Source organism: Lineus longissimus, chromosome 12 (genome assembly GCF_910592395.1).
Source record: "Lineus longissimus chromosome 12, tnLinLong1.2, whole genome shotgun sequence".
Lineage (NCBI taxonomy): Eukaryota > Metazoa > Nemertea > Pilidiophora > Heteronemertea > Lineidae > Lineus > Lineus longissimus.
The window spans coordinates 1,159,934-1,180,939 of NC_088319.1; the positions used below are offsets into that span (position 1 = coordinate 1,159,934).

Genomic DNA, 21,006 nt, shown 5'->3' on the forward strand with positions numbered 1-21,006 from the left:
CTCGGTTTTGAGTCTCGAAAAAAAAAAGGTTGTCTATATGACTGTCTTTACTTGCAAAAATATGCTGCTAAAATGCCAATGTCACATTGCCGGAATCGTAAAGTTAGTGGCTAAGTACCTGATGGTTACTAGTGAGGTCTCCACCACTCCACTGCCACGTGATCCTTGGCTGGGGCTGTCCCGTGACGACACATCGTAAGGTGCCCGACGTACCCTGGGCGAGGATGAGCTGGGCGGGATCAATGCTGGCCGCGGGGTGTGATTCTGGAAGTAAAATAAAAGATGTCATCATCACACTTTCTAATAAACTTTGACCTAGCAGCGTTATATCGAAAAGCTAGATAGGATTCTTAAGTTATCTAAGAATCTTATTCACTTCTTAAGTAAGAATCTTAAGTTATCTAAGAATCTTATTCACTTCTTAAGTAAGAATCTTAAGTTATCTAAGAATCTTATTCACTTTCGCGTACAAATAATATGTAGATTAGTCACAAGATTCTTGCAAGATTCACAGTTAAGATTTCAACTAAGAATCTTACAAGAATTCGTGGTATCAATTTCTATTCTTAAAGGGCTCATAGTGAGCGTTTGCCATCTTATGAAAACGAGACCTAACGTATTATCACAAACGTTCATATCCTGCGACAAAGGTGTTTAGAATACTGCACGAACCTTGCTGTCCTCCAACTACATACAGTGTCGCGATGACAGTACCCGTCTCGCCGGTTGTAACCCTCACATGACACTCATAATTCCCAGCATCCACTTTCCTCACATTCGGTATAATCAGTTCACCCCTCTCGACCCTTGACCCCTGTGGAAGCTGCTGTGCGCCCTGCTTGCTCCAGGTGATGGTGGCACGCTGGGTGCCTCGGACGGAACAGATGAACCGGGCCTCGGCGCCGACAGGAACTGTCAACTCAGAGCGCCGCAAGAGGGCAAAATTAGGCCCTGCGTCTGAAAAGCAAAATGAATACAACGTTGATTTCAGTCACTACTGGAGATAAGCTTTAGTCAGGTTTCATGTTCATGAAAGCATGAGCATGTGAAGATGACACTGTTATCCCTGCAGGTCAATATTTGAGCAAAGCTCTCGTTGAGGAGTAAGGACTGATGTTGAAACTTGCTGTGGAATGATGGTCACATGCAGTTATCCAAGAAACAAAGTAACTAACCTATTCATGTGACCATTCATTTGAATGTTCTCAATGTGGACTGTCTGGTGGTACCATTACTACACCTATAGACATGACCATACTTTGGAAAGCTCTCAGTGAGCACTTTTTATGGTACTATTAGTGAGCCTATGGACACGACATTTAATTTGAAGGCTCTCTGTGACAGCTTCTAATGGTATTATTAGTTAACCTATAGACATGACCATTCATTGTAAAGCTCTCAGGGAGCACTTTATGATGGTACCATTGGTATCACAATTGATTCTATTTCGGGGAAACGGCAAATCTTTTGAAAACTTCCTGAAAAGCCCCACCCACTCATTTAAACGTTTACCCTACATACCTCCCTTCACATAAAGGATCGTCTTCGTTGAAGCTTCTCCAGCCGTGTTCGATGCTTTACAGGCATACTCAGCTTCGTCCGTCTTCCGTGCGAACGGAATGATGAAGACACCGTTGATAAATGTAGCCTCGGAGTTCAGCTGCCCGCTTGTACGCGCCCACTCCAGTGTGGGCTCTGGGCGGCCCATGGCGATACAGCGGAATTCAACGCGTTCGCCATAGTTGACTGCCTGGTAGCGAGGTTCGATGCGTACAGTTGGCGACTCCACAGTAACTGGAAGAGCAGAAAAACACAAGGCTCTGGTATGGGAATACAAATTGCTGACATTGTAGTTATAATGAATGCAAATTTGTCCACACTTGGCATTAATAGCATTTTATAGACCTAGTCTTGTGAATTGCAAGAGATATCAACGTCATTAAGAGGTTTAACACATCTGGAAGTATAAATTCTCATGTTTTTAACACAAAGTTCGAATTCAGTTCATGGAGACGTATACCTACGTTTTTCGCCTTGAAACTATAGGGAGCCAAACGTACATTTACGTCGGTTGGTGCTGAAGTGAACATATAAAGCATTGATAACACATGACGTACCTCCAACCGTTAGTGTAGCGATATCAGTGTCAATGCTGAACGGGTTGGATCCCGTACAGACGTACGTTCCCGAGTCTTCAAGCTTTGCGTTAGGGATGGTGAGGACACCGTTCTCATCCATAGCCTGGTCAGGCAGATTCCCTCCTTGCTTGGTCCATAGCAGGTTGTAGGTGACCTGTGAGGAAGGGAAGCATCATGAGCTGAGGGCAAAATATGGGAACATTCTAAGGGAGAAAATCCCACATGTGCTTCTAAAGACAGGTTCTTTTTCTAGCAACTCTCCTTGAAATATCAGACACAGAACTAAAGCCCATTTTATGAAAATATGGCATCCACCTGAATTTTCGTTTTTTTACGAAGAAGATTTCTGTTTTGTTTATGTAAATGTCACTCAAACAACCTATTTTTTACAGTAGAGGTTGTGGCAACTTCCAAGGCATTGTCAATCCTGTGTCCCTATCAAAAATCAAGAACTTAGAATTACAAATCTCTCCTCCAAATGACGACTTCTGTACACTTGATAAAACCTCCCGTAACCGCCCTCTATACAGGATTAAGTAACTATACATTGAAGACAATACGTGAGACAGGAAATCGTTGTACCGTTTTTGTCGCAAGATTGTGTCATTATTACAGTTTGGGAAATTTCAAAAGGTTTTTATGAACAGTGCGATGCGTAGATATAAAGAGCAGCAGACAGGCGAAGAAAAAGCGGGTTAAAAGAGCAATTAAACCTTACCATAATGCCATTGACCTGATCGAATCAAATGAATACATGATTAGATGTCTGCGATGATTGCGATTCCTGATCAAAACTCCATACGTTTTATAATCCTCGACGGTTTGTAATCATCAATGCACATCCTATCCAGATCAGTCTCAGTCGTTTAATGCTTTGAAAACCGGGATAAATTCTGGCTGCATGCGCCGTTTGAGACTCGGGCCATAGCTCCACCAACTTTTTTCACAACATTTTGGAGTTAACCTTACCATGGCATTGCCCAATGATGACTGATTTGTCCTTCCGATTTCAGAGCATTTTGGTCAATAATGAAACTCTAATTACAAAAAGTCCATTGCATTTTTAGCGAAATTCCAACTTTGATGCCAATTTTCTCAAAATGGCCAAAACGGATACTTTTTTGGCTTTGAAAATTTTTCAGAATTTTTAACTTATGAAAAATTCAAATCTGAAGGAAGAAAAAATTCCTAAGTCCAAATATTTTTTTCACTTGTTTTTTTTCTGCTTAAAATGAAGAAACATCATCAGCCCAGAAAATGTCTTGGCTTTGAAAAATTTTCAGAATTTTGAACTGATCAATAACTTCAACAATTTTGGCGGGAAATTCTAAAATACCTTGGTACCGTAAAGTCAACTTTTAAATGGAAAATGCATAAGCCTCGTTCTGAGAGCGGAGTGTTTTGGACACGCAACCAAGATGCCCTACCAAAGTTCCCTCGGGTTGCACTAAAATGTGGAACCATGCACACGTCACGTCAATGGAATTTCAGCTCACTTCAGAAGTTTGAGGCTCTCAAAACACTGCTTCAAACACAAATCAGTCAAGGAAGCATCAACCACCCTAAGTTTTTTAATGAGCACTACACATATTTGCCGAGAAAAACGCTCCAAATAGCCCATTTGCGCGGATTTTAGCATCACTTGAGCGAGCCGATGCGGACTTCCTATGCGCGCTGTACAAAATGTACATGTCTCATATTCTGTAACGTTGCCGTAACATAATGTAAACAATGGCGCTACCGGCGCTCCGGCCGGGCCGGCGATGGATGGAAGTTGCCAAATTCGCACATATTCAAGTTATTTTCGTGGCCTATCTTTTTAAGTTTGAGGTATTTTAGAATAGAAATTGAACCCTCGGCTTCGGACCTTGGTTGAGTTACCAAGACACTCTCGGGTGGAGCTAAAATTTCGTCCAAACCCACGCCTGTCGGCTCGGGTTTGGACTGTATTTTAGCTCCACCCGAGAGTGTCTTGGTAACTCAACCAAGGTCCTCCGCCTCGGGTTCAATTCCTTAAATATAATCATGCAATTTGTCCCCCGATTTTCAACTTCACTAACACGACCACCACGGTAACGCGACCATTCAACCGCGGTCCCATGAGTGGTCGTGTTACCAGGGTTCAACTGTATATCTCGTTTTGCAATGAAGCTGTTTTAACTTTGTCCCCAAACCTCTGTTGTGGGGCACTCTGCTTTTTATCACCAAAAATTGGAGACCTCCATGTTGGGGCAACCAAGGGTTAATGATGGTTGTGGGTTAGTAGTTAGCAGTAAGGCAAAAACAATGACAAAGCAGCCAGGGGCAGTGAACATTTTGGAAGAAATTACAATCACTCCATCAGAAGAAGGTACAATCACTCCATCAGACCAAAATCGTAGATCTTGTTGCATGGGCACCCATGGGTTAATGATGGTCACATGATAGAAGTGAGAAGTGAGGTAAACGCAACAACAAAGCAGCCAGGGCCAGTGAAATAACTTTCAGTTCCCGAAAACTGTAAATCAGGATATGTTTCCCAACTTCTGAAAGGGTTAAAGCAGTTATCACATGATGTTATGCAAAAAGCAAGCGAAAAGCATATCAGACAGCAGGCATGCAAATTACAAAACTTGACCTCTGACCTGACTGATTCCCGCGCAGACGAACCGCACGGTAGTACCAGCATCTACCGTCAAAAACTTTGGTTCTTCGACACGAACTGTGATGTCTTGTATCACTGAAAGCATTGACGATAATATTTGAAATAAAAGAACAAAATTGAAGGTTATCATACAGACTTTAATATAAATATGTTATACAATTTGTTTACTCTATATTCATCCCTGCAAAACGGTACACCCACACGACATGCGAGCCAACTGATGGCGCGCCACCCTCCCGAGATGATAGATGGGAAACTTAGCAAACAAAACCATCAAGCTGACAACCAAGTTAGAAAGAATCAAGACTGTCTGCTGGTACAAGTGTTACAGGCAAAGTAATCTTATGCATGAATGCCGTAAACATCAAAGAGTTAACATTTGACAAAAGCTAGCTAGGCCCTCTCAGAAAGTTGGTGAGTCCGCATAGACAGGCAAAACTGATTGCTCAGAGTCTGCAGGTTTACACTATTTTCAAATGAAACGGGGATGCCCTTCAGAAAACTGATTTAAAGAGTCTATTTAAGAAACTGAAAACACTCGCGTCACTGTTCTCATCGACCGGTTTGTCAGCATCTGGCGCCGCCGGTGCATCGGCGAATGATATATCGCCGCGCTTCGGTCCCTTGTCGACAAACTCACCCATCACTTTAAGCAACACCGTTCCCTCTGTCCGTCCGTACGTGTTGACGGCCGTACACGTGTACCCTCCGCCATCGGAGGAAATCAACCCGTTTATCGATAAGGAGTTGTCTGCCGTGACGCTTGCCCGCCGAGGTAATGGACGCCCGTTTGTACGAGCCCATGTGACCCGCATTGGCTGCGGACCTTGTACGTTACAGGTGAAGCGTACAACGTCTCCTGTCATCTTTGTAACGCGGTTGGGGTAGACAGTAACGACAGGTTCTCTTGATATAGCTGAAAAATAAGTTTGTTGCAGATTTAAAGGATCAGCCCACTCATTATTTTTGCATGTTAAAGGTACAGTAGGCAGTTGCTAGTTAGCCGTCGTGTGTTGAGCTTGATATGCGCATTAACAGAACTTCATCTGTTTGGACAGTGTGATGAATAGTTCTGCTGTACTACGTGAGAGTAAATTCTCTTCTGGTCACTTCGTGAACATATTCCTGTTTTGAGTGATCCTTTAATTTCGAAATGACATGTTTGTACTCGATTCAAAACAAACTGATGATGCAGTCTCACAACGCTTTACCTCGCCCAACTGCTTATCATTATTGTGTAAATACTTTCACCTAATTGAGGAATTGAACTGGAACGGGATTAACCCTTTGACCTCAGCGATGACAGGCCCTGTCAATAAGTTTAAAAATCAACTTCTTCATAGTGCTAAGCATTCCACAAATCACTGATTATTAGTAATGTTATCAATAGAAAAGACATATGATTGGGACCTTTAACCAAATGGTGGCCATCTTCTAATCTAAATCGTCATGTTGTCACAATGACCAAAGCACTCATTTTCAGCGCTTTGGTATCCCATCAAATCAAAACTCACCAACTTTTTGGCATGATCCACCAGGGACCATCGGGTTGCCGGTATAACCAGTGTCGCATCGCTCACAGTTCCGGCCGACGTAGCCTTGCTCACATCGCAAACACGTCACACCTCCATCAGTATCTCGGCGACAGGTTGGTGCAAATCTAGGAATGGACAAACAGACATTACGTTTTCTTATATTTTATCTTCGTTTCGACAATTTAAAATAAAATGACCAGGGCCATTAATATGATATAAGAGAATTGTGCTCACCTCATGCGGAGGAAAGATGGATAAAGAGCATGGCATTGTGTCATGTAGTGTTAGGTTTGATGTAGGTCCAAGCAGTTACAATTTCCCCAAAATGGCCAATTTACAGTATATTTGCCCTCTGTGACCTTGAAAAGTAGGTCAAATCAAAAAAGACCCGGGTGACACATTGAATGGTTGTTAGAATTAGATGTACCTATGATACAAAATTGGAGCCAATTGGGCAAGTAATTAAGGAATAATAGCATTTTGAAGAATTTTGAATTTGGCCCCCTCCCTGGAGGCCAAATGGCAAATCAGATCGCACCAAACTTCGGTACCTGAGATCACCTGACCAAGTGGTACATGTGTACTTAATTTGTTATCAATAGTCATTGCGGTTAAGAAACGTGCCATAGTTACGTCCTGACGGCCAATTTATGCCATTTGACCTCTGTGACCTTGAAAAGTAGGTCAAATTAAAAACCTGTGTGCCATATACTGTATGGTGGTTAGATGTACCCATGATATCAAATTGGTGGCAATCGGGCAAGAAGTTAGGGAATAATCACATTTTTAAGGTTTTTGAATTTTGCCCCCTGGTGGTCAAGTGGTGAATCATATTCGACCGAACTTCGGTCCCTGAGATCACCTGACTAAGGGGTACATGTGTATCAAATTTGGGATCAATAGTCATTGCAGTTTAGAAACGTGCCATAGTTACATCCTAACGGCCAATTTACGCCATTTGACCTCTGTGACCTTGAAAAGAAAGTCAAATCAAAAACCCGTACGAAATGTGATGTATCCTTTCTAGGAGTACCTACCATAAACTTTTTATTGAAAATGGATCATTAACAAGAGACATATCACACTTTTTATGTTTTCAGTTTTGGCCCCCTGGCGGCCAAATCAGGAATCAGACCGGAGTGAAATTTTGGTCACCCAGGTGCCATTACATGGGGAAACATGTGTACCAAGTTTCAAGTCAATAGCTTCAATAGTTACGAAACGTGCCCTGATAACGGGACAAACAGTCCTGAGACAGTAACATTGGCTGCCTGTGGAGCAGCGAATTAGATTTAAAACATTGGTGCTCGTCTGGAAGAGCCTGCACGGTCGGGCCCCTCAGTACCTCGTTGAGATGATCAATGTCTATGAGCCAGAAAGGCATCTGCGGTCAGCACACGACCTATCACTTGTAGTTCCGCGTGCAATAAGAACATACGGCGAGCGGGCATTTGGCCACTCGGCCCCCACGCTCTGGAACCGCCTGCTGACCAACATCCGGGCAGCCGCGACCCTTAAGGAATTTCGCGGATTGTTGAAGACAGAGCTGTTTAGTCAGGTGTGATCTTTTTATCTGTAAAGCGCCCGTGAATGAGCATTTTGCTTGAAACGGGCGCTATAGAAATATGGTATTTACATTACATTACATTACAAACAAGATGGCTGAAAGGAAGATCTTAAAGTTTTGTTTACATGGCTTGTCTGAGCCAACATCCCCACCGTTGTCATTTGACTTGTGCAGCAAATTCAAGTGACACATAATTCATCCATGTTTCGCCAAAGTAGCAAACTGTTTTGAAGATTATCTTGACAATTCAGCACCTTGACAGAACGTGTTTGCATAACAGTCAAAAGAATTCTATATTATGTAAGCTTGTGTCGCAATGTTTGAAATATCACAACTGGGTGAGATATCTTTCAGGTGCCTGTGGCTAGGGAGTCAGTGACAAATGTATGTTTTTAAACATCTCCTTGAAATTGTTGATCAATATTCTCACAAAACACAAGTGCTTGTTGATAATTATGGATGACCCACAATGATGATTAGGCCAAAAGAGATTCACTGGAGAGGTGTGCCTCTCTACTCTTTGGTCCACAGTTCTTATCTATAGTAATAAAAAGATATCACATTTGTGTATGTACAGTATGTCTTTTAATAACGATGATCAGGCCAAAAGAGATTCACTGGAGAGGTGTGCCTCTCTACTCTTTGGTCCACAGTTCTTATCTATAGTAATAAAAAGATATCACATTTGTGTATGTACAGTATGTCTTTTAATAACCGTTATTAGATTCTTGGCAGATCCAATTAGTATAGAATCTATAAAGAAACTGAATTGAAATTCAATTCAAAGAGCAGAACCCTCAATAATTGTGTTAACCAAACATTATCTGGTGACACTTTCCATTAAACAAACCTAATCTGACCATTATGTCACAGAATTATTGTGTGGACAATAACCAAAGGAGTGGCATGGCAGCCTGACACCGGGACAATGGACAAGGGATTAGGCCAGCCTAGACAATACAGGCATAGGCTATTGAATCAAATGGGTTGGGGGGTCACATGACTTAATTAGCAGAACCACTGCCCAGTGCATTTTGAATCAGTGCACAGTCTGTCTTTGGGCTGAGGTGTTTGGAAAAAACTGTTTCTCATTTTTCATTAACTGCCTGATCAAATTTATCTAAATTTGAGGAACGAAATTTCATGTCTTTTATGTCTAGTAGCCAGTAGATTCTTGGAGGGTAACCTAGCTCCAAACTGCTTTTCAACACTTGAATATTCGGTTCCCTCTTTTCTCTTCCAAAGAGTTTTTTCGAATTTTTCCATTGGTGATGACTAGAGGCACGTCAGCCTTGGTGTCAGCTGCTCCAAGTTGGGTAAAGTACAACTTCTTTTCTACTTTCCAAATCAAAACAGATTATGCTTTTGTTAACCTCATGGAACCCTGACAGATGATACCGACTTCTAATCTTCTCATCACAGCAGATTTTTGTTCAGAAATACAGATTTTGTTGATCAGATGTGTATCATTCTGTTTCGGGTTGCAGAAAAAACTATCTCGCAATGACCCACATGATGTGATGTCACATGCTTTTCTGCCCCCTCTAGGGGCATACAGTGGTAACTAATAAACTGACTGCAAAATGAAAGCAGGTTGAACATGAGATGTGTATCATTCCATCTTGGGTTGCAGCGAACTTCATCAAATGAAAGTGAAATGAATTCTATCTGTATTGGCCGGTGCGGGAGAGAAAACAACAATCCCTGAAGAAATTGTATTTTGGGTCAGGCGTCCGTCATCAGTAAGGCACCAGAGGTCAAATACATAAGCAACTCAAAACTTGACAGTGAAAAAAATACTGTCTGGCACCGCCATCCCGACTGTGGTGTACACCCGACTATAACAAGTGTAAAGGGAATATGCTGTTATGGATGTCAGATGGTGGTTCCTTGGCTTTACAAACAATTTCCGGAACAACACCCCGCAGCGACACCAAGGACCGCTCCGCTAATCAATTGATTCGTTCGCAACGGTGTCAAAGTCGGGGACTAGCGAAGGGCGACTTGCTTCCTGTACCGGGTGCCAGAAAGTGTTTGCATTGTTAGCCTATAAACACGAGATTTCAATCCTTGTCTTGGGTGTCTTTGAGAAGCTGACCATACACAATTCCCAACCTACTCGTCAGCCATTGCTGAAAGATTACCTGGGTTATACGTGTTACTGGGATGTATTCAAGAAGATACCTGGGGCTGTTGGAGAGACTTCTTGTCTAAACAGTACCATTCTGCCCCCTCTAAGGCATAACAATGGTAAATTATAAACACAAGATTTTAATCCTTGTCTCGGGTGTCTTTGAGAGAACTGATCACACACAATTCCCAACCTACTCGTCAGCCAGCTGACAGATTACCTGGGTCGAACATGTTGCTGAGATGTTTTTGAAGAGAAACTTGTGGCTGTTGGAGAGACTTCTTGTCTAAACAGTACCATTCTGCCCCCTCTAAGGCATAACAGTGGTAGCTAACTAATAAACTGACTGATAAATGAAACCAGGTTGAACTAAAGATGTTCATCATTCCATCTTGGGTTGCAGAGAAAACTAATCTCACAAAGACCCACATGACGTGTTGTCACATATCAACAGTCTTTGAGCCAAACATCAGAAATTAGTTTCTTCAACTTTTCGGCTGATGCATGCCAGAACTGTTGCAGTTTGTTGGTGATCTCTTTCTTTCGACTCTTTGCTTGGATCACTTCAGGTACTTGATGTAACACTTTTGACGGAAGTTCAACAAATTGTCCCTGAATGGCCCACCTAGTCCACAAAGGGAAGACAACCAAGGTAAGACCTCTGAGCCCTGAGTTTCCTCATGAGCGCAGAATTGTGCCGGTTTCAAGAGAAGGTGAGAAAGCAGCTTCAGGAAATCACGTTGGAGTAGTTCTCTAATGGAGCAGATAATGAGTCGACTGTGGTACCAGCATCTGGCACTGGATACTAGCTGCAATCTCTCTGATCAGACCAGTTAATGCTCTAGCCCTGTTTAAGTAATCATGTTGCATCTTTCAGCTTATTTCCAAAGCCTATTGAATCGTTAAATGCCGATGGCCCCACTTGCACACTCAAGGAAACCAGCCAAGCCCAACGTGAGATCTTTGAGCATGGAGTTTACCCAGAGCACAGGTTTGTGCAGACAGATTCACACATTACAAAGTGTCAACTACTGTGCATCACAGACACATGCATAATGCTTTCTTTGAAATCAGAAAAGATACTTTTTAAAGAGATATTTTTTGTTCTCTTATCTTTGCAACTGTTTCATGTTAGGTACTGTCAGGGTTATATCATTCTCCCTCACCACCATAACTGCCCGCACGGACTGCACTGCCCCTCTTCCCAACTTAACTCTCCTGACCTGCCAAGCACTATAATTGCCTTTACCTTGCATGAAGTTCCCACCTACATCCACCTGGCACATTATGATGTAACCCCGACTGTATCACATGATGAAATATTTGCTACTACAAATCAGATTTATCAGATTTATCAGCAAGATCTTGCTAGTGGTGACTATAAATGCATCATTTCCGATTCTCATTTTTTTAAGGTTCAAGCATTCTACAGTAACTCAAGGACAGCGGATCTTGGATTTTCATGGACTGTGGGATGACTATGAATGATTGTAGTTGAGATAGGTCAAGGTAGGTGTCTCATTCCTGCAATTTTCAGCCAGTTTTAAGATAACCTGCTAAGGGTCAGAGATTTTTCAGTGAGATTTAAGAAATCTTGCTAGGCATCAGAGATTTTTTCGGCATGATTTAAGACATCTTGCTAGGCATCGCTATAAATGCATCATTTCCGATTCTCATATTTTTAAGGTTCAAGCATTCTACAGGAACACAAGGACAGCGGATCTTGGATTTTCATGGACTTGGAGATGACTTAATGGTATACAACAGGTATACAAGCCAGGTGAAGGTTGCACTTGCAGATCTTGGAATTAGACTCGGGATGACCATGAATGACCCACCAGAGGTGGAGAGCCAACCGGCATGATTTAAGACATCTTGCTAGGCATCACTATCAATGCATCATTTCCGATTCTCATATTTTTAAGGTTCAAGCATTCTACAGGAACACAAGGACAGCGGATCTTGGATTTTCATGGACTTGGGGATGACTTAATGGTATACAACAGGTATACAAGCCAGGTGAAGGTTGCACTTGCAGATCTTGGAATTAGACTCGGGATGACCATGAATGACCCACCAGAGGTGGAGACTCGAACCGGCATGATTTAAGACATCTTGCTAGGCATCACTATAAATGCATCATTTCCGATTCTCATATTTTTAAGGTTCAAGCATTCTACAGGAACACAAGGACAGCGGATCTTGGATTTTCATGGACTTGGGGATGACTTAATGGTATACAACAGGTATACAAGACAGGTGAAGGTTGCACTTGCAGATCTTGGAATTGGACTCGGGATGACCATGAATGACCCACCAGAGGTGGAGAGCCAACCGGCATGATCTGAGACATCTTGCTAGGCATCACTATAAATGCATCATTTCCGATTCTCATATTTTTAAGGTTCAAGCATTCTACAGGAAGACAAGGACAGCGGATCTTGGATTTTCATGGACTTGGGGATGACTTAATGGTATACAACAGGTATACAAGCCAGGTGAAGGTTGCACTTGCAGATCTTGGAATTAGACTCGGGATGACCATGAATGACCCACCAGAGGTGGAGACTCGAACCGGCATGATTTAAGACATCTTGCTAGGCATCACTATAAATGCATCATTTCCGATTCTCATATCTTTAAGGTTCAAGCATTCTACAGGAACACAAGGACAGCGGATCTTGGATTTTCATGGACTTGGGGATGACTTAATGGTATACAACAGGTATACAAGACAGGTGAAGGTTGCACTTGCAGATCTTGGAATTAGACTCGGGATGACCATGAATGACCCACCAGAGGTGGAGAGCCAACTGGCATGATTTAAGACATCCTGCTAGGCATCGCTATAAATGCATCATTTCCGATTCTCATATTTTTAAGGTTCAAGCATTCTACAGGAACACAAGGACGGCAGATCTTGGAATTTCATGGACTTGGGGATGACTTAATGGTATACAACAGGTATACAAGCCAGGTGAAGGTTGCACTTGCAGATCTTGGAATTGGACTCGGGATGACCATGAATGACCCACCAGAGGTGGAGAGCCAACCGGCATGATTTAAGACATCTTGCTAGGCATCGCTATAAATGCATCATTTCCGATTCTCATATTTTTAAGGTTCAAGCATTCTACAGGAACACAAGGACAGCGGATCTTGGATTTTCATGGACTTGGGGATGACTTAATGGTATACAACAGGTATACAAGCCAGGTGAAGGTTGCACTTGCAGATCTTGGAATTGGACTCGGGATGACCATGAATGACCCACCAGAGGTGGAGAGCCAACCGGCATGATTTAAGACATCTTGCTAGGCATCACTATAAATGCATCATTTTCGATTCTCATATGTTTAAGGTTGAAGCATTCTACAGGAACACAAGCACAGCGGATCTTGGATTTTCATGGACTTGGAGATGACTTAATGGTATACAACAGGTATACAAGCCAGGTGAAGGTTGCACTTGCAGATCTTGGAATTAGACTCGGGATGACCATGAATGACCCACCAGAGGTGGAGAGCCAACCGGCATGATTTAAGACATCTTGCTAGGCATCACTATCAATGCATCATTTCCGATTCTCATATTTTTAAGGTTCAAGCATTCTACAGGAACACAAGGACAGCGGATCTTGGATTTTCATGGACTTGGGGATGACTTAATGGTATACAACAGGTATACAAGACAGGTGAAGGTTGCACTTGCAGATCTTGGAATTAGACTCGGGATGACCATGAATGACCCACCAGAGGTGGAGAGCCAACTGGCATGATTTAAGACATCCTGCTAGGCATCGCTATAAATGCATCATTTCCGATTCTCATATTTTTAAGGTTCAAGCATTCTACAGGAACACAAGGACGGCAGATCTTGGAATTTCATGGACTTGGGGATGACTTAATGGTATACAACAGGTATACAAGCCAGGTGAAGGTTGCACTTGCAGATCTTGGAATTGGACTCGGGATGACCATGAATGACCCACCAGAGGTGGAGAGCCAACCGGCATGATTTAAGACATCTTGCTAGGCATCGCTATAAATGCATCATTTCCGATTCTCATATTTTTAAGGTTCAAGCATTCTACAGGAACACAAGGACAGCGGATCTTGGATTTTCATGGACTTGGGGATGACTTAATGGTATACAACAGGTATACAAGCCAGGTGAAGGTTGCACTTGCAGATCTTGGAATTGGACTCGGGATGACCATGAATGACCCACCAGAGGTGGAGAGCCAACCGGCATGATTTAAGACATCTTGCTAGGCATCACTATAAATGCATCATTTTCGATTCTCATATGTTTAAGGTTGAAGCATTCTACAGGAACACAAGCACAGCGGATCTTGGATTTTCATGGACTTGGAGATGACTTAATGGTATACAACAGGTATACAAGCCAGGTGAAGGTTGCACTTGCAGATCTTGGAATTAGACTCGGGATGACCATGAATGACCCACCAGAGGTGGAGAGCCAACCGGCATGATTTAAGACATCTTGCTAGGCATCACTATCAATGCATCATTTCCGATTCTCATATTTTTAAGGTTCAAGCATTCTACAGGAACACAAGGACAGCGGATCTTGGATTTTCATGGACTTGGAGATGACTTAATGGTATACAACAGGTATACAAGCCAGGTGAAGGTTGCACTTGCAGTTCTTGGAATTAGACTCGGGATGACCATGAATGACCCACCAGAGGTGGAGAGCCAACCGGCATGATTTAAGACATCTTGCCAGGCATCACTATAAATGCATCATTTCCGATTCTCATATTTTTAAGCTTCAAGCATTCTACAAAGGACAGCGGATCTTGGATTTTCATGGACTTGCATGAGGATGACTTAATGGTATACAACAGGTATACAAGCCAGGTGAAGGTTGCACTTGCAGATCTTGGAATTGGACTCGGGATGACCATGAATGACCCACCAGAGGTGGAGAGCCAACCGGCATGATTTAAGACATCTTGCTAGGCATCGCTATAAATGCATCATTTCCGATTCTCATATTTTTAAGGTTCAAACATTCTACAGGAAGACTAGGACAGCGGATCTTGGATTTTCATGGACTTGGGGATGACTTAATGGTATACAACAGGTATACAAGCCAGGTGAAGGTTGCACTTGCAGATCTTGGAATTAGACTCGGGATGACCATGAATGACCCACCAGAGGTGGAGAGCCAACCAGCATGATTTAAGACATCTTGCTAGGCATCACTATAAATGCATCATTTCTGATTCTCATATTTTAAAGGTTCAAGCATTCTACAGGAACACAAGGACAGCGGATCTTGGATTTTCATGGACTTGGGGATGACTTAATAGTATACAACAGGTATACAAGCCAGGTGAAGGTTGCACTTGCAGATCTTGGAATTGGACTCGGGATGACCATGAATGACCCACCAGAGGTGGAGAGCCAACCGGCATGATTTAAGACATCTTGCTAGGCATCACTATAAATGCATCATTTCCAATTCTCATATTTTTAAGGTTCAAGCATTCTACAGGAACACAAGGACAGCGGATCTTGGATGTTCATGGACTTGGGGATGACTTAATGGTATACAACAGGTCTTCAAGCCAGGTGAAGATTGCACTTGCAGATCTTGGAATTGGACTCGGGATGACCATGAATGACCCACCAGAGGTGGAGAGTCAACCGGCATGATTTAAGACATCTTGCTAGGCATCGCTATAAATGCATCATTTCCGATTCTCATATTTTTAAGGTTCAAGCATTCTACAGGAACACAAGGACAGCGGATCTTGGATTTTCATGGACTTGGGGATGACTTAATGGTATACAACAGGTATACCAGCCAGGTGAAGGTTGCACTTGCAGATCTTGGAATTGGACTCGGGATGACCATGAATGACCCACCAGAGGTGGAGAGCCAACCGGCATGATTTAAGACATATTGCTAGGCATCGCTATAAATGCATCATTTCCGATTCTCATATTTTTAAGGTTCAAGCATTCTACAGGAAAACAAGGACAGCGGATCTTGGATTTTCATGGACTTGGGGATGACTTAATGGTATACAACAGGTATACAAGCCAGGTGAAGGTTGCACTTGCAGATCTTGGAATTGGACTCGGGATGACCATGAATGACCCACCAGAGGTGGAGAGCCAACCGGCATGATTTAAGACATCTTGCTAGGCATCACTATAAATGCATCATTTCCGATTCTCATATGTTTAAGGTTGAAGCATTCTACAGGAACACAAGGACAGCGGATCTTGGATTTTCATGGACTTGGAGATGACTTAATGGTATACAACAGGTATACAAGCCAGGTGAAGGTTGCACTTGCAGATCTTGGAATTAGACTCGGGATGACCATGAATGACCCACCAGAGGTGGAGAGCCAACCGGCATGATTTAAGACATCTTGCTAGGCATCACTATCAATGCATCATTTCCGATTCTCATATTTTTAAGGTTCAAGCATTCTACAGGAACACAAGGACAGCGGATCTTGGATTTTCATGGACTTGGAGATGACTTAATGGTATACAACAGGTATACAAGCCAGGTGAAGGTTGCACTTGCAGTTCTTGGAATTAGACTCGGGATGACCATGAATGACCCACCAGAGGTGGAGAGCCAACCGGCATGATTTAAGACATCTTGCTAGGCATCACCATAAATGCATCATTTCCGATTCTCATATTTTTAAGGTTCAAGCATTCTACAAAGGACAGCGGATCTTGGATTTTCATGGACTTGCATGGGGATGACTTAATGGTATACAACAGGTATACAAGCCAGGTGAAGGTTGCACTTGCAGATCTTGGAATTGGACTCGGGATGACCATGAATGACCCACCAGAGGTGGAGAGCCAACCGGCATGATTTAAGACATCTTGCTAGGCATCGCTATAAATGCATCATTTCCGATTCTCATATTTTTAAGGTTCAAACATTCTACAGGAACACAAGGACAGCGGATCTTGGAATTTCATGGACTTGGGGATGACTTAATGGTATACAACAGGTATTCAAGCCAGGTGAAGGTTGCACTTGCAGATCTTGGAATTAGACTCGGGATGACCATGAATGACCCACCAGAGGTGGAGAGCCAACCAGCATGATTTAAGACATCTTGCTAGGCATCGCTATAAATGCATCATTTCCGATTCTCATATTTTAGAGGTTCAAGCATTCTACAGGAACACAAGGACAGCGGATCTTGGATTTTCATGGACTTGAGGATGACTCAATGGTATACAACAGGTATACAAGCCAGGTGAAGGTTGCACTTGCAGATCTTGGAATTGGACTCGGGATGACCATGAATGACCCACCAGAGGTGGAGAGCCAACCGGCATGATTTAAGACATCTTGCTAGGCATCACTATAAATGCATCATTTCCGATTCTCATATGTTTAAGGTTCAAGCATTCTACAGGAACACAAGGACAGCGGATCTTGGATTTTCATGGACTTGGGGATGACTTAATGGTATACAACAGGTATACAAGCCAGGTTATGGTTGCACTTGCAGATCTTGGAATTGGACTCGGGATGACCATGAATGACCCACCAGAGGTGGAGAGCCAACCGGCATGATTTAAGACATCTTGCTAGGCATCACTATAAATGCATCATTTCCGATTCTCATATGTTTAAAGTTCAAGCATTCTACAGGAACACAAGGACAGCGGATCTTGGATTTTCATGGACTTGGGGATGACTTAATGGTATACAACAGGTATACAAGCCAGGTTATGGTTGCACTTGCAGATCTTGGAATTGGACTCGGGATGACCATGAATGACCCACCAGAGGTGGAGAGCCAACCGGCATGATTTAAGACATCTTGCTAGGCATCACTATAAATGCATCATTTCCGATTCTCATATGTTTAAAGTTCAAGCATTCTACAGGAACACAAGGACAGCGGATCTTGGATTTTCATGGACTTGGGGATGACTTAATGGTATACAACAGGTATACAAGCCAGGTGAAGGTTGCACTTGCAGATCTTGGAATTGGACTCGGGATGACCATGAATGACCCACCAGAGGTGGAGAGCCAACCGGCATGATTTAAGACATCTTGCTAGGCATCGCTATAAATGCATCATTTCCGATTCTCATATTTTTAAGGTTCAAGCATTCTACAGGAACACAAGGACAGCGGATCTTGGATGTTCATGGACTTGGGGATGACTTAATGGTATACAACAGGTCTTCAAGCCAGGTGAAGGTTGCACTTGCAGATCTTGGAATTAGACTCGGGATGACCATGAATGACCCACCAGAGGTGGAGAGCCAACCAGCATGATTTAAGACATCTTGCTAGGCATCGCTATAAATGCATCATTTCCGATTCTCATATTTTTAAGGTTCAAGCATTCTACAGGAACACAAGGACAGCGGATCTTGGATTTTCATGGACTTGGGGATGACTTAATGGTATACAACAGGTATACAAGCCAGGTGAAGGTTGCACTTGCAGATCTTGGAATTGGACTCGGGATGACCATGAATGACCCACCAGAGGTGGAGAGCCAACCGGCATGATTTAAGACATATTGCTAGGCATCGCTATAAATGCATCATATCCGATTCTCATATTTTTAAGGTTCAAGCATTCTACAGGAAAACAAGGACAGCGGATCTTGGATTTTCATGGACTTGGAGATGACTTAATGGTATACAACAGGTATACAAGCCAGGTGAAGGTTGCACTTGCAGATCTTGGAATTGGACTCGGGATGACCATGAATGACCCACCAGAGGTGGAGAGCCAACCGGCATGATTTAAGACATCTTGCTAGGCATCACTATAAATGCATCATTTCCGATTCTCATATGTTTAAGGTTGAAGCATTCTACAGGAACACAAGGACAGCGGATCTTGGATTTTCATGGACTTGGAGATGACTTAATGGTATACAACAGGTATACAAGCCAGGTGAAGGTTGCACTTGCAGATCTTGGAATTAGACTCGGGATGACCATGAATGACCCACCAGAGGTGGAGAGCCAACCGGCATGATTTAAGACATCTTGCTAGGCATCACTATCAATGCATCATTTCCGATTCTCATATTTTTAAGGTTCAAGCATTCTACAGGAACACAAGGACAGCGGATCTTGGATTTTCATGGACTTGGAGATGACTTAATGGTATACAACAGGTATACAAGCCAGGTGAAGGTTGCACTTGCAGTTCTTGGAATTAGACTCGGGATGACCATGAATGACCCACCAGAGGTGGAGAGCCAACCGGCATGATTTAAGACATCTTGCTAGGCATCACCATAAATGCATCATTTCCGATTCTCATATTTTTAAGGTTCAAGCATTCTACAAAGGACAGCGGATCTTGGATTTTCATGGACTTGCATGGGGATGACTTAATGGTATACAACAGGTATACAAGCCAGGTGAAGGTTGCACTTGCAGATCTTGGAATTGGACTCGGGATGACCATGAATGACCCACCAGAGATGGAGAGCCAACCGGCATGATTTAAGACATCTTGCTAGGCATCGCTATAAATGCATCATTTCCGATTCTCATATTTTTAAGGTTCAAACATTCTACAGGAAGACTAGGACAGCGGATCTTGGATTTTCATGGACTTGGGGATGACTTAATGGTATACAACAGGTATTCAAGCCAGGTGAAGGTTGCACTTGCAGATCTTGGAATTAGACTCGGGATGACCATGAATGACCCACCAGAGGTGGAGAGCCAACCAGCATGATTTAAGACATCTTGCTAGGCATCGCTATAAATGCATCATTTCCGATTCTCATATTTTAGAGGTTCAAGCATTCTACAGGAACACGAGGACAGCGGATCTTGGATTTTCATGGACTTGAGGATGACTTAATGGTATACAACAGGTATACAAGCCAGGTGAAGGTTGCACTTGCAGATCTTGGAATTGGACTCGGGATGACCATGAATGACCCACCAGAGGTGGAGAGCCAACCGGCATGATTTAAGACATCTTGCTAGGCATCACTATAAATGCATCATTTCCGATTCTCATATGTTTAAGGTTCAAGCATTCTACAGGAACACAAGGACAGCGGATCTTGGATTTTCATGGACTTGGGGATGACTTAATGGTATACAACAGGTATACAAGCCAGGTTATGGTTGCACTTGCAGATCTTGGAATTGGACTCGGGATGACCATGAATGACCCACCAGAGGTGGAGAGCCAACCGGCATGATTTAAGACATCTTGCTAGGCATCGCTATAAATGCATCATTTCCGATTCTCATATTTTTAAGGTTCAAGCATTCTACAGGAACACAAGGACAGCGGATCTTGGATTTTCATGGACTTGGGGATGACTTAATGGTATACAACAGGTCTTCAAGCCAGGTGAAGGTTGCACTTGCAGATCTTGGAATTGGGCTCGGGATGACCATGAATGACCCACCAGAGGTGGAGAGCCAACTGGCATGATTTAAGACATCTTGCTAGGCGTCGCTATAAATGCATCATTTCCGATTCTCATATTTTTGAGGTTCAAGCATTCCACAGGAACACAAGGACAGCGGATCTTGGATTTTCATGGACTTGGGGATGACTTAATGGTATACAACAGGTATACAAGCCAGGTGAAGGTTGCACTTGCAGATCTTGGAATTAGACTCGGGATGACCATGAACGACCCACCAGAGGTGGAGAGCCAACCGGCATGATTTAAGACATCTTGCTAGGCATCGCTATAAATGCATCATTTCCGATTCTCATATTTTTAAGGTTCAAACATTCTACAGGAAGACTAGGACAGCGGATCTTGGATTTTCATAGACTTGGGGATGACTTAATGGTATACAATAGGTATTCAAGCCAGGTGAAGGTTGCACTTGCAGATCTTGGAATTAGACTCGGGATGACCATGAATGACCCACCAGAGGTGGAGAGCCAACCAGCATGATTTAAGACATCTTGCTAGGCATCGCTATAAATGCATCATTTCCGATTCTCAT

General features: G+C 42.9%; 1 protein-coding gene across 24 annotated transcripts in view; it reads right to left on the reverse strand.

The window, feature by feature from the left end:
- The window catches only part of LOC135497059 (basement membrane-specific heparan sulfate proteoglycan core protein-like), a 184,590-nt gene that overhangs the window by 39,581 nt on the left and 124,003 nt on the right, over positions 1-21,006 (reverse strand). For all 24 annotated transcript variants that reach the window (XM_064786736.1, XM_064786731.1, XM_064786752.1 and 21 more), the window contains 7 exons: positions 6,297-6,442; positions 5,423-5,698; positions 4,763-4,857; positions 2,118-2,292; positions 1,522-1,794; positions 673-957; positions 119-264 (listed from right to left, as the gene is read on the reverse strand). In XM_064786736.1, coding sequence (XP_064642806.1) covers positions 119-264; positions 673-957; positions 1,522-1,794; positions 2,118-2,292; positions 4,763-4,857; positions 5,423-5,698; positions 6,297-6,442 — 1,396 coding nt within the window. The remainder of the gene's footprint in view (positions 1-118; positions 265-672; positions 958-1,521; positions 1,795-2,117; positions 2,293-4,762; positions 4,858-5,422; positions 5,699-6,296; positions 6,443-21,006) is intronic.